Source organism: Physeter macrocephalus, chromosome 14 (assembly GCF_002837175.3).
Source record: "Physeter macrocephalus isolate SW-GA chromosome 14, ASM283717v5, whole genome shotgun sequence".
Lineage (NCBI taxonomy): Eukaryota > Metazoa > Chordata > Mammalia > Artiodactyla > Physeteridae > Physeter > Physeter macrocephalus.
In genome coordinates, this window is record NC_041227.1 from 60,424,912 (window position 1) to 60,441,248 (window position 16,337).

The 16,337-nt window shown below is 39.0% G+C and overlaps 1 protein-coding gene across 3 annotated transcripts in view; it reads right to left on the reverse strand.

Moving 5' to 3' along the window:
• The window catches only part of SMG1 (SMG1 nonsense mediated mRNA decay associated PI3K related kinase), a 100,014-nt gene that overhangs the window by 35,145 nt on the left and 48,532 nt on the right, over nt 1–16,337 (reverse strand). For all 3 annotated transcript variants that reach the window (XM_024123659.3, XM_024123658.3, XM_007126462.4), the window contains exons 22-33: nt 16,083–16,244; nt 14,468–14,622; nt 12,352–12,494; nt 11,994–12,195; nt 9,054–9,163; nt 7,994–8,141; nt 7,449–7,608; nt 6,588–6,708; nt 3,332–3,580; nt 2,726–3,010; nt 1,432–1,576; nt 835–973 (exon numbers count right to left, since the gene is read on the reverse strand). In XM_024123659.3, coding sequence (XP_023979427.2) covers nt 835–973; nt 1,432–1,576; nt 2,726–3,010; nt 3,332–3,580; nt 6,588–6,708; nt 7,449–7,608; nt 7,994–8,141; nt 9,054–9,163; nt 11,994–12,195; nt 12,352–12,494; nt 14,468–14,622; nt 16,083–16,244 — 2,019 coding nt within the window. The remainder of the gene's footprint in view (nt 1–834; nt 974–1,431; nt 1,577–2,725; nt 3,011–3,331; nt 3,581–6,587; nt 6,709–7,448; nt 7,609–7,993; nt 8,142–9,053; nt 9,164–11,993; nt 12,196–12,351; nt 12,495–14,467; nt 14,623–16,082; nt 16,245–16,337) is intronic.

The window sequence follows — 16,337 nt, forward strand, 5'->3', positions numbered from 1 at the left end:
TTCCTAATATATGCAAGCATTTTCTCATTTATGAAAGACCAAAATACTCCACATTTAGTGTTATACATATTAAATCAATGTTACTATACTTCTCTTTATGATATACTCACTAATGTAGCTAATGATGAAGAATATAAGCATTTAGCAAAGATCAAAGATTTTGATTTGGGGAATTTAAATGCTTCAGAGTTACAACATAATACTCTGCTTGCAGAGAATTATCTTACTCTCTCTACAGTACTGCACATGTACTTAACACCAGCTTTGACAGACACTGATGTATGCTGAAGTCTAGAGCAAGAACTAAGTCAACACAGTTTTATCTCAGCTAATAAAATGCAAACTTCTAAAGTCTATAACTAAATAATAGTTATAACGTTCTAGAATTCACAGAACTTTGAGAGGGGAGGGAGTAAATCCTACAGACCATCTAGTCTGCTGGTTTTCAGCTATGGCTGTATATTTAGAATCACCTAGTAAAACTTCAATAAACCCTCCCATCCCCAACACATACACAAACATTCCATCCAGAACATGTGGAGAAGGGCTTAGACACTGACATATTTTAAAAGCTTCCAAGCCAGTATTAAGAATTTCTGATCAGAAGAGCAATTAAAAGAGAAATCTACATAAAACAAACTTCGCCTTTTTTAACAGGACCCTAAGGAAATGACTTGATTTCTCAAGAAATCACATTCTTATTAGAAAAATACTTTAACTCACTTTCATCTTATCAAAATTTCATTTGAAACAAAACATTTAATCAAGTATATGTGATTTATAACAGTGAACTTGACACTATTTCCCCCAAACACTGTATCATGTTTTCCTTGCCTGAATCCCTGCTGGCCGACAAACAGCCTGACCAAGAATACCATATATTCTCTCTTTTTCTTCTTCGGTTATAGTGTCTGGGAGCAGATTCTGAACTTCAGATTTTTCTCTAGGCAGCAGACGAACACCTTCTCCCTGACTATAAAAATAAAACAAATCATCAGTATTTCAGCTACCGAAACTTCACCATGTCAGCAGAGATTTTAAATCTCTAGTTTGTGGGCTTCCCTGCTGGCGCAGTGGTTAAGAATCCGCCTGCCAATGCAGCGGACATGGGTTTGATCCCTGGTCCAGGAAGATCCCACATGCCGCAGAGCAACTAAGCCCGTGTGCCACAACTACTGAGCCTGCACTCTAGAGCCCACGAGCCACAACTACTAAGCCCATGTGCCACAATTACTGAAGCCCACGCCTAGAGCCCGTGCTCCACAACAAGAGAAGCCACTGCAATGAGAAGCCCGCTCACCGCAACTAAAGAAAGCCCGCGCGCAGCAACGAAGACCCAATGCAGCCAAAAATAAATAAATAAAATAAATTTATAAAAAAAATCTCTATTTTGCAATGCATTAAATAAATTACACATTTCAACATACATACCTAGCATTGTCAACCACCTTTCTGCCCCACCTGTAAGCCCAACTAGCCAACGCTGCCCAAGATTTGGCTACTTCAGGCGCCTGTACTGAAGATAGGTGATACAACTGTCCCAAAATGAAGTCAGGTTCTCCAACTCCAATATGTACTGCCATAGTGGAGAAAGAAATAACAATGTCACATTCATAAATTGCTAATGGCATTCCCATTAACATTTTAGCATTTTACTATCTGCAAATAATAAGTTCTATAACGTTATACAGTACATAATTTGATAAAGCACACATTTGTATTATGCTTTTCTAAGAGGCTAATATGTTGAAATGAATCACTCAGCTTCCCAAGTAAGCTTAAATTATCACCCTGTAAAACACATCAATGTCTTTCATGATACTGAACTTTACGAACAGTTCAGGTGTCAGATGTGTTCTAGAATGTCTTGTATTTTGGATTTGACTGGCCATTTCCGCACAATTAGATTCAGCTTAAACATTCTGGCAAAAATAATAGACAGGTGATGAGTATACAATTTCATTCAATCTAAGATTCATGAGGTAAATATCTTTATTTCCAGTTTAGAAGTGAAAAAATCTCCTGCTATAGTGCCACTTGCCAATATGAAGATTTATAATGATCACAAGACATATCCCTTGTGAATAAAGACCCCTATAGTACATAGATTAGAATTACTTAGTAAGACCAATGTAAGTAACTACAATTCTAAGCTTCACAACAACAAAATGAACGACATGAACAAAATTCTCATGTTTCAGCAAAAAGGTTAGTTATCTCCCAATCTGTAAAACCTGGACAATGGTGCCTACCATAACAGGCACTCAAACACTGGATGAATTAACTACCCTATCTGTCGAGTACCCTTCTGTTACTAGCACTAATGTCAGGATGTGAAACTTGAACCTTTCTGTAGTTTCTGTGCTCCACCAGTCAACGGGACCAGAGGCCACTATTCTGTATCTTTGTTGTTCCTCCTAGCATGAGGTAGAATTTTAGATATCACGGGCAGGACCTTACTGCCAGGGAAAACATCAAGGTCCATAAAAGCACCATTAACTGGGGAGGTGGGAAGTATGGCCTGGGCGGCAGAGTTCAGTGACTTCCACAGTGACATCAGATGCTAAAGAAATGTGCTTTAGTCACTTCTGGGCAATATAATACACTAAATTTCCACAGAGACAGTTTTTGTGGCCAATTATAGCCAGCCTAACACTGTAAACTTTAAAATAGGGGGAAATAACTTCTAAAATTAATATTTTAAAGCTAATCAAACAAATCCTACCTGTAGATTCGCTCTCAATCCGAGGATACTCTTCTTCCATTGTATTAACAGATGGTAGTTCAATTAGAGTGAGTATGTTTTTAGATAAAGTAGAAAGACCTGTCAAGTTCTGCTGCTGCTGAGCTCTGTAAACCTGTTTCAGCTGCCCTGAAATTTCCTTCCATTCTGCCTGGATCCATTTAGCCAATGTCAGAATTGACTTGGCAACAGCATGTTCAGCCTTGGCAGACTTGCAGAAAGATATGGCGCAGGAACTCAACATCTCCATTGCGTGTGTTGACTGGCCTATAAAAAAATCAAAACATCAGCCCTTAGAAGCAAACAAATGACATTCTTTCAGGATAAAGTAATACTGTAAATTCAGTGATAATCAATGATCTCTGGAAACATTTCCTACTTTAATAAACAATAACAAAATTACCTCTTTTAAAAGCACCAAATTACAGAGGTAAGTCAATTACACATAACTTACTCTTCAGGACCCAAATTTTCTGCAACAGTTGAAAAAAGTCAACTTTTCTATTATTGCCTTACACCGTACACAGTAACATTCACACACATGATTTTTATTATAGTCGTGTATTCATCATAATTCATTTCACTAACCTGCTGTATATAGCAATTTGGTTTTTTCAATGTCAAGTTCAGGCCCCCATTTTTCATCCATTTGACCTTGAATTGATAGTTTTTTAAAATGCTGGACCAAATCCTGTGCAGTGGTGGTCTTTCCCAGCTGAACCTCACTACACTGTGCCAGCAGTCTTGTTGCAAGTGACACATTCCCCCGTTTTCTAGCAAATTTTGCTGCTGTTAGACCTAATTCCATGAGATGGCTTCTAATTGGAACTGTTTGTTCTGGAGAGAAGAAAATGTTTTATTAGTCCTTGCCTGGTCTAATCCCAGGTTGCACAGAAACATGGCCAAAAAATTTCTGCCCCAACTATTCCCTTCCCCACTACATCCCTAAATAAAGATAATTCATTTTTCATCATCTTTAAATCCCTAACAGTTAGCATAGTGCTTGGCATACAATAAACAATAAATGTTTGTTAAAATAAATGTATACAATGGAGGAGACAAAAGTAAAAATCGTTCAGTATAAGAAATTTTACTTTTTAGCTTCTGAATCGTTTTAGTAAAGAGCCTAAGCCAAAGGGTGGGGAATGAGGGTAAGGCTAGACCATCTCCCCTTCTTCAGTAAGTACCCTCTGCCCTTCTACCATGCCATTCTCGCCTGGTTTACTCCTACCTTTCTGAATAATCTTTCTCAGTCTCCTTCTCGTCCACTACCCATCCATTATAATTGGTGTTCCTCGGGGTCAGTCCTAGGCTCTCTACTCTTCTCACTCTGCATACTCTCCCTGGACAATATCATCTTCTCCTGTGGCTTCCATTACCATACAAATGCTGATGACTCTTGAATCTTTATCTCTAGCCCAGACCTGACATCTGAGTCCCACCTGCCTACCAGTCACCTATACTCAGGTATTTCAAAGGCACTTTAACCTGTGTTACATGGAATCCGTTTTCCACCACCCTCCAAACCTACTTCCTTCTCTGTTTTCTCTTTCTCGGGTAAAGGCACATGACCAACTTGGCTACCTGAGCAGGTGCCTGGCAGTCATCTTAGCCTTTACTTTCAATCCTCATATATCACATCTGCTTTGTTCCGTCCCTACTGCTACTACCCTGGTTACCTTAGCAGGACTTCAGCCTAACTGGTCCCTCTGCCCCGAGCCTTAGCCTCTTCTAATTCATTCTCCAATCTGCAACTGAACTGATCTTACACAAAGGTAAATCTGAACACTTAACTTCCCTTTCAGGCCTTCCTACTGTCCTTCCCATAAAGCCCCAACTCCGAAATTTGGCTTATGAGGCACTGATGCTTACACTGCATTCTAATCTCAATCTCATCCAGCTTCATCTCTTCCCATTCTCCCTTAGGCGAGAATTGAGAATTGAGTCATCTAAGACTCTTTTACTACTGCTGCTGGACTTCACACATGATATTTTCTCTAACTAAATTAGTCTGCCTTCTTTCGCATCTCTACCCCACCTTGGTCTCAGCTTAAATGTGACTTCCTCCCCAAGTCCTTTTCTGATTCCTAGGATTAAATCGGTGCCCTTGTGCTATTTTAAGCACCATGCATGTGCACTTCCATTTAGCACACCATATTGCTGCTCCTTGCTTGATGACAATTTTCCCTGCTAGACTCCAGAATCCCTTTGGTCCTAGGAATGCAGAAAAAAGGCTTGTCTTGTTCACCATTACATCCCAACTTATAGCACAGTACCTGGCACAAAGCACATATTTTGATAAACACTTGCTGAATAAAGAAAGAAAAGTAAGGAGGAGTGAAGTTCTGTCTCCAAATCTAACTACTGGGTTACTGACTTTTTCTTCTCAGTTTTAAAACTTATTCAATATGGGAAGGATGGGAAAGGAGATGATATTTGTATTCCTATTATATGCCATGCTCTGTGCTAGGGCTTTTATATACCTTGTCTCATTTCCTATAATCCTTACAAGAATCTCATGAGTGGGGCAACCCCCATAACTGAAAAGCAAAGTGACTCAGAAGTTTAATGACTTGCCCTAAGGTCCCTCGATTTGCAAGTGTTGGGCTAAGGATCCAAACCCAGGTCTATCTGGCATTGAGGGTCCAAGTGAGTCACAGTTGCCAGTAATCACCCTGCACTACAAGTCCATATCCCAGCATTGGCTTACTTAAAATTTAATACTCAAGTTTACTCGGTAACCCTAGCGACCACATTTTTGACTAATTCTACAGAATTCTGGCAACTTTTCTGTATTAGAGCGAAAAGGAAATTGCTAACATCCCTTTAACATGACATTTCTTTCTTAAAAATGAGACCTATGAATATTGATACAAATACTAATTCTCTAACTATTCAATTGAAACATTTAAAACATTCACGGTACATTGTATCTGACAAAGAATTTGAATCCAGAATATTTAAGTCTTATGACTTCACTAAAAATGGGTAAGAGTTGAACACTTATAAAATAAGATATACAATGGCCACTATTCAAATGAAAAGATGCTCAACATCATTAATCATCAGGAAAATACAAATAAAACCACCATGAGATACTATTATACATTCACTCCAGTGACTAAAGTTAAAGACCCACTATAGCAAGTATGTAGATGTCAGAAGGAGTGTAAAATGTACAATCACTTTATAAGAAACTGCCGAACTATTTCAAAAGTTAAACCATATGACCCAACAATTCCAATCCTAGGCATTTACTTAAGAGAAAGGCAAATATATATCCACCCAAAGACCTGTACATGAATTTCACAGCAGCTTTAGACATAATAGCCCAAATTTGAAAGCAACTCAAATATCCATCAAAGGATCAACAGATAAACAAATTGTGGTATATTCATACGATGTATATTCATACGCTGTATACTCATACGATGTATATTCATATGATGTACATTCATACGATGTATATCATACGATGGATACTACTCAACTATAGGAAGGATGGCACTACTGACACATGGCACACAGGGAACCTTAAAAAATAAAATGCTGAGCAAGAGAAGCCAGACACAGAGCATAGTGTACCATTTATAAAAAAAAAACTTTAGTAAAGACGAGTCTAATCTATAGTGATTGTAAGCAAATCAGCAGTTGCCCAAAACAGGACAGATGAGAAAAATGACTGGCAAGAAGCATAAGGAAACCTTTGGGGGTGAGATAAGTATGCTACATCTTGATTGTACTTGTGGCTACACAGATGAAGAAATGTCAAAAATCATGAACTATACACTCAAAATGTGTAATTGTATCTCAACAAAGCCATTTTTTAAAAAAAGCTAATTACCTTTTATTTTCTCCAACAAATGACTCTGGTACATGGTATATCTTAATGCCTGCATCCACGGCCTGACATCATGCTGTTTACATGAACGCAAAGCTTCACTGAAGAGTGGGATAAGACAGTCCTGCCAGAGAAAAACCAAAACTATTTAATGTAAACAGGCTCCTTATATGACCCCACAGGTCAGCTACTTCAGATCTACTCCAGATTTATCTATTAAACGCTCCTCTTTCTTCACTGTATCTTCTAATCACAAGAGAAAACAACAACGTTGAAGAGAAAAACCTTTGTTTTGCCAAAAGAAAAAACTTTTTTCAGAATATTAAGTCCAATTTATCATTGTACTTATCAATAAAGCAGTCACATTTTTATAAAAAAATAAACAGCTCATTTACTATAAAGCAGAAGCTAAGTTACAGAAAAACATAAAACTACTGCTTCACAGATTCTCCAAGATTATTTCCCTTGGGAAGGGTCCACCTTTGGTTAAACTTTACCCTATTTGGAAGGAGGAGGCACAGTCTCTTCTCTTCAGTCAAATCTGAAATTTATATAATCTGGTATACATTTACATAACCAACTCCTCTTCCAAAAAAAGGGAGGGAGGGAGGGAGGAAAGGAGAAAAAAAACCGAAGCAACCAGCCATCCTTGAGATTATACATCTTAAGTTCCATCTTCCTCACATACTTCTCCAATAAAAATTTGCCTGAAAATGGAATTTTAGATTTCTGCATTTACTTACTAGCTTGTCCAAAAAATGCTACAAATGCTATTTTAAAAATGTGAAAAACAGCCTTTGTTCCACACTAATGCCTATTAATGTTCAGAAGGATATCCTGGTTAAAAAATACACATATACACACCTCTGTTGAAAGTCTGCTAGAAACTGTGTTCTCCAAAGCAGAAGAGCAATACAGCTGTAAGGTACTTAGAACTGGCAGAGACTGTGAAACCGTTAAAGTAGAAAGTCTCAGTGGCCCAATAGCTATGCGGCAGGTTTGCTTCAAGTACTTCACCACATTTCTGAAAGAAAATATTTACTGCTAATTAATAAATAAGATTTTCCAACTTGTAACCACTAAAGGGATAAGGCAGTGTGATAAGATGCTACTATACTGGCATCCAAAGTGGGGGAAGAAAAAGGAACTGCCTGCTCTTAAGTAAAATGACACAAGCAAGTCAAGATATCAATATTAGCTTCTGGGGATACAAAACTTTTAATTTTACTTAGTTTCAACCTCTGTATATTAGCAAGCGACATTCACATATCATTCGACTTCTACAACTAAAATGAAGCTATCATGACTAGCGTTGCAGTGATCTGGTAACTGTCTCACCCCCACCAATCTACACACATTTACCATATGGTACACAAAATGCATATTTACCTCCCTAGGATTACACTTACTCAGTTATAGACTGCCACTTCTGATCTTGTTCTATGTGGTTTAAAGCAGTTGCCAAACAAACAGAACTTCTCAACAACTGAACTTCAATGGACTTCTGAAGTTCCCTTGGATCTGGACTTAACATGTTAGGAAGCAGTTTTTTCATATCTACAGAAATTGAATAAGTTCCACTAAGTTAATTCACTTTTAATGTACAAGAGTAACAAGATACCTTGACAGTATTAAAAAACAATCACCAATGAATACCTCCTTTCATGTTTAAGTTCATATTTAAGTTCAGGCAGTTTCATATTAAGTTCAGACACTATGATTAAGCATTTCTGGTAGCAATATAAAAATACTTCACAAAAAATAATACCTCAGACCTCTCAAAATGAGTTCAAAGACTCAAAAATCAGTAAGTCAACCTACTACTTAAAGGGGCAAACACTGAATTTAGCAAGTCAATGTTAACACACAAAATATTCATAATACTAACTTCAGTATTACATTTTACAAAATGCTCCAGTTGTGACAAATAACTTAATTAATGAACCACATCAAGATGTCAAGCAAGAAAAATATTTAAACACGACTTGCACTTTTCCAAAGAAAATGGCTAGATAAATCTCTAAGTGTTACAGTAGCCTTTCTTAGTTTGCTTAATTTGAATTAAACTATTTTTCATTTGCTAAATCAAAGGTAAAGGGAACAGCCCTAATTTTTTTTTTTTTTTTTTTTTTTTTTTTGCCGTACGCGGGCCTCTCACTGTTGTGGCCTCTCCCGTTGCGGAGCACAGGCTCCGGACGCGCAGGCTCAGCGGCCATGGCACACGAGCCCAGCCGCGCCGTGGCATGTGGGATCTTCCCGGACCGGGGCACGAACCCGTGTCCCCTGCATCGGTAGGCGGACTCTCAACCACTGCGCCACCAGGGAAGCCCAAAGCCCTAATTTTCTGCTTCATACTCTGCCCCAAAAAATGTACCGAAAACTTCCAGATTTTCCACTAAAATATACTAAGCCAAACATTTTAAACAACTTGTTCATTAAAATACTTAATTTTAAAATTATCTCAAATACCTATTTTTTCTTTTGATCCTCCAGCAAGTAGATTGATATTTTCTCCTGGTAACAATTCTAATTGCTCAGTACATTCAACAAACTCTCCAGATTCAAAACTGCTTAGTGATCTGTAATTAAAATATTGGTTAGCTTGTTTTACACTCTATCCAGCCTGTGGAGCCATTCAAAAATACAGAACAAATTCTAGAAAAAGAAAACAGTTATACAGAATTCCTTTGATGAAAGTTCCTTCCACGTACGCCATTTTATTTTTACTTTGAAGATGTGACTACCATCTTAATTAGAGTGGCAAACTGGAAAGTCATAGCTACAGACATTCAGTATAGCATGCTCAACCCTCCATGTTTCCTTCCTCTTTTTGCAGTCCGTTATCCTTGGGGGCCCGACCAAAACACTAACAGTAGTGCTCTGCAGGGCAACTTCAACATCTAGTTCTCCCCAAGCTACCACTAAATTCCCTGCATGGCCTCACTGCTCACCTAAAGCGTAAGCCCCAGTAGGTCTCCTATTCTATTATCTCAATCTGATATCCTACTCCTGCCTTCTTTCATTGCTGGCCTCCCTCTTTCTCTCCCTTTTCCACTGTTTCCTGGAACCCGTTTCCCTTCTTTCAAAGAATTCTTCCTTCCCTTCTCCTCACCTTACCTGAAAATGGTACACCTTTGGAACTCCTCCCGATAGTCTGTAGCTTCAATGCCAGGATGAGGGCCTTACCCTCCTAGCAACCCACTGCTACTTCCAGATCTTTCACTCTGTTCCCATTCCTATTACAGTTGTTCTCCAACCAACAAGATGACTCACAGTTTCTCAATTTCCCTCTTTTCCATTTATCTCTCATCTTTTCCTGTCCCTCTCACTATGTCACCTCCCTTACATTTCCAGCACTGAATACAGCACTGGAAATGAACATCACTTGACTGCACCTGCTTCTACCTTAATAAACCCCAAGCTTGGATCAATGCAACCACCAGCTTCTCAGGTGAGCCATAATCACTTGGCACTGATGAACTGTCTCGGTGTGGTGACCAACACACTTTTCATTTCTGCCACCACAGAAACGGCAGGTCTGCTGTGTCCCCACTATGCTCTACAATGCCCTTGCACTTTCAGCTAATGACTGACACCTCAGAAAAAAAACACACACAGACTTTCATTTTCTCTACCTTCACCCCCCAATCCACATGCACTCCCCAAACTGTATGTATCCAACTTTAACTGCTTTCCTTGAGGCACAGGAAAGGTGGAGTCCAGTTAATCCTTCAATCACTGTTCTTTACCCTGCTTCTTCAGCCTGTCTTCTTATGGCTCCTTCCCCTAGGCTTAAAAGAACATTTAATCTCTCCAATATTTATAATGAACACACAGTACTCTGTTCCAGCCACAGCGTTCTTTCCTTGAGTTCAATACCCAATTAACCTAACTGAAACTTTTCATTTTCAAGTTTCTCCACCACTCCACAGTATTCAACCTGGCTGCTTCTCCTTCTCTCTCTACAAAGCTCTTCTTGCTCAAAGTGTAGGGAGTTCCCGACAAGGATGACTATTCCTGTCTGGTTCTTCTGCATCTCCAACACTGCCTTCCTCAGTGCCCTTGTGTTTTCTTCAGCAGCTTCTTCTCCCATCCCTTAACAAAAATGCTCAAAAGGACTCTGACCATGGCCCTCTTTCTTTTTCACTCATGCTTCTCCAGAGCATTATCTGTGGTTTGGTGGTTTATGAAGGCTCTGGAGTATAAAGAGTGAAAAAGAAAGAGGGCCTGTGATTATCACCCATATACTAATGATTCCCCAAATCTCTCTCAAGCTTAGGGTTTTCACCTTAGTTCCAAATCCAATTCTTAACTGCTTACTCAAACAATCTTGTCTGCATGTTTCACGTACCTTAAACATGCTTCATTGTTCTCTGTGTGTTCCTACTTCAATTAATAGCATCTGTTTTCCTCCCTCTACCTTTGCCCCACAGATCGATGGTCTACATGCGTCCACCCTGGCCCTTTACCTCCAGTCTCCTGACAACCCAGGAGAGTGAGCCAGTAAGTCAGATCATGATATGCCTCTCTTACTCAAATCCCACCTAAGATTTTCTACCTTATTGGGAGTCAAAGTCTTTTTCAGAGTTCCCACCTACTTCTCTACCCTTATCTCCGATTATTCACTCTGCTCCACCACGGTGGCTTCCCAGGCATTTCCAGAACACTCCAAGCCTATCATCCTTGCATCAGGTCTGTTTCAAGTCTGTGCTCAAATGACATCCTGATGGCATTCCCCAACCTAGTCTGTGTGTCTCCTCCTCACTAGAAAGTCAGCTCCTCAAGGGTTAGAATTTGTGTCTGTCGTACACAGTGCTACACCCCAGTGGCTGGCACTCAGTACGTGCTCAATGCAGAAACTACCCATTAATTCATTTACTCACTACAAGCTGAGCTCCTTGATGGTGAGGACACCTAATGACCCTTATCATCCCAGCCAAGTGTCTGGGACACAGCCTGTACTCAAATTTCGAATTAAGAGATTAATAAATGCACAGAGGAATAAGGGAAAAACAAAAAAGGGAGTTTAATTTACAAATGTCACAAACTCTGGCCTCTTTATAATAAATGTTTTTGATATATTCACACCTAATTTAGAAACAAAGCCATCAAACGTTATCCTTTCTAAAGCAGTGACAAATTTCTCTTTATATTCATTATGATTTTAGAACAGGCTCTGAGAATCAATACCAAATGACTGTTTCAACATAGAAATCTGTCTTCCCATTGCATGAATACCCTCCTCACCTCTAATGCTGGTTTTTCATTGTAGTCATTTTTAGAATGGCAGTATTATTAGAACTATAACCATCTTGCCATAGTAAATATGGACAATTTTAATATTTTTCTGCCATAAAAGAAGACTTTAAAGTTAATGAAAATTTGTTTAATGGGGTAAGAAATCCTTACTTTATGTAGTTGAAATCAGCTTTTAGGTTGAGAGAAGTACTGCTGGTACTCTTTTTCAAGTCATGGATAGCATTCTGCCATTCCTGTACAGCAGCCCAATCAGCAATTGAAATGTAGCACTCACATGCTTTATTTCCCAAATAATTTATAACCTCAGGAGAAGAGTCAGTTGGTTTGGACAGCACAGTTTTTCTGGATTCACCTGAGTGAAAGTATTTCATAAAATAGAGAGAGAGAGAGAGAGAGACCCAAAGCAGTTATAAATATTTCAAAGAGCAGAGAAATCTAAAAATATACAGTAAGATCATGAGCACAAACTATTTGACTACAACTTTTTATTTAAACCCTGAATGCTCACCATTCAAAGAATGTTTGGGGCTGGCACTGTTACGCCCAGCGTTAGCCAATGTGAGAACAGATTTGTCGAAGCTGGAGATGCAGCAATCAACACCTGTCATGGCACACAGGTGCTCCTGGTACTCCACAGAGGCCTTTTCAAACCTTCAACACAAGTTCAAACAGTCTTATTTTTTAATTATCCACATATTTCATTTCTAAAAAAACTGGAAAGAATGAGTTACTCAATCAACTAAGCTGAGACAATGAGTTGATTGTTCTGTGTGGGGTTGAGCAGGCACAAAATTAGATCTCTTCCTCACAAAAAATGAAAATAAGTTCAAAAATCGTTAAGTGTTTAAGAGACAGTATAAAATAACTAACAGAATATATCAGTATTTAATCTCAATGTGTGCAAAGACTAAATAGAAAAATAAACACAAGAAAAAAAATACATAATGTTAACAGATCTAATGACATCATAATTTGAAACTTCTGGGCATCCAAAAAAAATAGGGACTTCCGTGATGGCACAGTGGTTAAGAATCTGCCTGCCAATACAGGGGACACAGGTTGGAACCCTGGTTGGGGAAGATCCCACATGCCGCGGAGCAACTAAGTCCGTGCTGTAGAGCCCGTGAGCCACAACTACTGAGCCTGCGTGCCACAACTACTGAAGCCCACACACCTAGAGCCCATGCTCCGCAACAAGAGAAGCCACTGCAATGAGAAGCCCGCGCACTGCAGCGAAGAATAACCCGTTCACCGCAACTAGAAAAAGCCCCCACACAGCAACGAAGACCCAACACAGCCAAAAATAAAAATAAATAAATTTATTTATTTTTTAAAAAACATGAACATTAAAAACAAATTACCAATCAAGAAGTTAGATAGCATCAATAATCTTGGTGTAAAATAAAATCTCACAGATCAATAACGAAAAAACCGAGAGGCCACAAAGACATAATCTATGTTTTTAAAAATCACAAATGGTCAATGACATAAGGGGAAAGTTCTATTTATTAATAAAGAAATGTAAATTAAACATTTTCACTAACATGGTGGCAGGGTTCTTGTTTCTCAGTAGCCCTCTGTATTCACAAACATGCAGAGAAGAGGTGTTACTCTATTGTTAGAGATACAAATTGGAACCATCTTTTATGTAGGGTAAATTAGCAATAGTCTATATATCATAAGCCTTATGGTCTATAGCCTTTCTTCTAGTAAATCAACTTGTAGGAATGCATTCAAAGAAAACAATCACAAACATGAGCAAAGAATTAAATGCCATGGTGCATTAAGACTAGTAAAAACATCACAAATAACTTTGCTGTCCAACAATAACGAACGTTAAATTATGGTACATTCCCCAAAAAAAGAAAAAAACAATGTGTTGTTAAAAATCACATCGTAGGGCTTCCCTGGTGGCGCAGTGGTTGAGAGTCCGCCTGCCGATGCAGGGGACACGGGTTCGTGCCCCGGTCCAGGAAGATCCCACATGCCACAGAGCGGCTGGGCCCGTGAGCCATGGCCGCTGAGCCTGCGCGTCTGGAGCCTGTGCTCCGCAACGGGAGAGGCCACAACAGTGAGAGGCCCGCGTACCCGCGTACCGAGAGGAAAAAAAAAAAAAAAAAAAAAAAAAAAAAAAATCACATCGTAGAATATTTAACACGGCAAAATATTTTTTTAAATATTGCTGAGTAGAAAAAGCAAAATCATAAGACCAGCAGAAACACTGCTATTTCTGTGAAGAGGATAAAAAACTATATATAAGAGAAAAAAGAACTAGAAAGAAGGCATATATGTACACCAAAACTAACAGTTACCACTAAGAGATGGAATTATGAGCCATTCTTTTATTTTCCCTACATTTTCCAGATTTGGTAAAACTTATATAAGCATACACAGAGGCACTAAATGAGTTTACCTAGAGCAATGAGTATGAACATTTAGTGCACAGAGCTAATGAGCAAGAACTCTGGCCATAAAGGGCAACTTGTATCAGACTCTGACATGAAAGGTTATCAATTAAGAATCAACATTAAGTGTAATTAACATTTAATTATAATGTTAGTCAGTAATACAAAAAAATTTAACATAGAGAAATACTATCACCCATTTCCTTCCTTCCAACTTACCTCCCTTCAGCCTGTTGGGCCACTGAATTAATCCAGAGAAGATTTTTTCCGACGACCGAAGATGACCAGGCAGCAATTCCCTGTATAGCTTCAGGACAATGAAGTTCACACAGTGCTTCTACCACCATCATGATAGTTACTTCCAATTCATTCCCCTGAGAGTGGCATTCAGAAAAATCAGTCACAGACCTCAATACCTTCAAAATTCAAATCTCTACTAAATTTACAACTACCGATCCTAATCTAAAGCCTGAAGTCAAATTTATTTAACAATTATTTTTACAACAATGAAACTGCATTATTGGAATTAACCTAAAATGTTACATATAATGTAGATACAAAGGGGGGGTGGTGGTGATGGACCTTAACAGCACATGCGTGCTAGTCTTTACAAAACAAACTTACTTAAACATTTAAACTGTGGCATCTTTGGGAGTAACACGTGAAGTAAATACAAAACAAAAATTAAGTAACCATGAATTAAAGAATGCTTAATTTTATGTCTTTGAATATTGCCTACTGACATTACCTTAACTAGTAAACATGTGCAATTTTTGGATTCCACTTATGTAGTGACACTACTTACAAGCCAGCACATTTCCCTACATTATAACATTATTAGTATTATACTTTTACATCTATTATAAAATTATTACACTTTCCCATACATTATATAATCATTATAAATTATTATAAAAATTCTTTCTTCTATACACAAATTTCTTAGAATTACCTTTAAAGTTCTAACCCTTAAGCATAAGTAATGAATATTTTCATTCTAAGTAGAAAATATGAATAGGTGACCCTGGAAGTTACTGCTTGTATAAAGATACTGGACCAAAAGCTTTAAAAATGAATAGAACTGGTCTTCCCTGGTGGTGCAGTGGTTGGGAATCCGCCTGCCAATGCAAGGGACACGGGTTCAAGCCCTGGTCCGGGAGGATCCCGCATGCTGCGGAGCAGCTAAGCCCATGTACTACAGCTGCTGAGCCTGCGCTCTGGAGCCCATGAGCCACAACTACTGAAGCCCACGTGCCTAGAGCCCATGCTCCACAACAGGAGAGGCCACCACAGCGAAGAGTGGCCCCCGCTCTCAGCAACTAGAGAGGACCCACATGCAGCAGCAAAGACCCAATGCAGCCAAAAATTAAATAAATGGATAAATATATATTTTTTAAAGTTCATTAAAAAAAAAAAAAGGGGGCTTCCCCGGTGGCACAGTGGTTGAGAATCTGCCTGCCAATGCAGGGGACAAGGGTTCGAGCCCTGGTCTGGGAAGATCCCACATGCCGCGGAGCAACTGGACCCGTGAGCCACAACTACTGAGCCTGCCCGTCTGGAGCATGTGCTCCACAGCAAGAGAGGCCGTGACAGTTAGAGGCCCGCGCACCACGATGAAGAGTGGCCCCCGCTCGCCGCAACTAGAGAAAGCCCTTGCACAGAAACGAAGACCCAACAGAGCCTAAAATAATAAATAAATAAATAAATAAATAAATAAATAAAATGAATAGAACTTTTAACTTCTTTTATCCATAGATTAGATCATAGCAAAGGAATTAAGCCCAAATTTTTCTAATTAACAGATTTAATTAACTCCACACACACACCACTTTACCTGAGATGAATTTGTCTTCATTTCTGTAAGCAAGTCGAAGCCATGTCTCACTGTCACAGCAGGCTGTCCTGCCAACAATCCAACCCTCATGATGGAGAGTCGGATCCGAGTCAGCCAGTCTTGACAAGTTTGGCGATTGGTATAGAAAAAAGTCCTAATGACCTTTAGACGAGAAAGAAGAGCTCAGTACTGGTTCAAATTACAGGCAGAGATGTCTCAAATACACATAAAGCACATACACAAGTCTACTGCGAT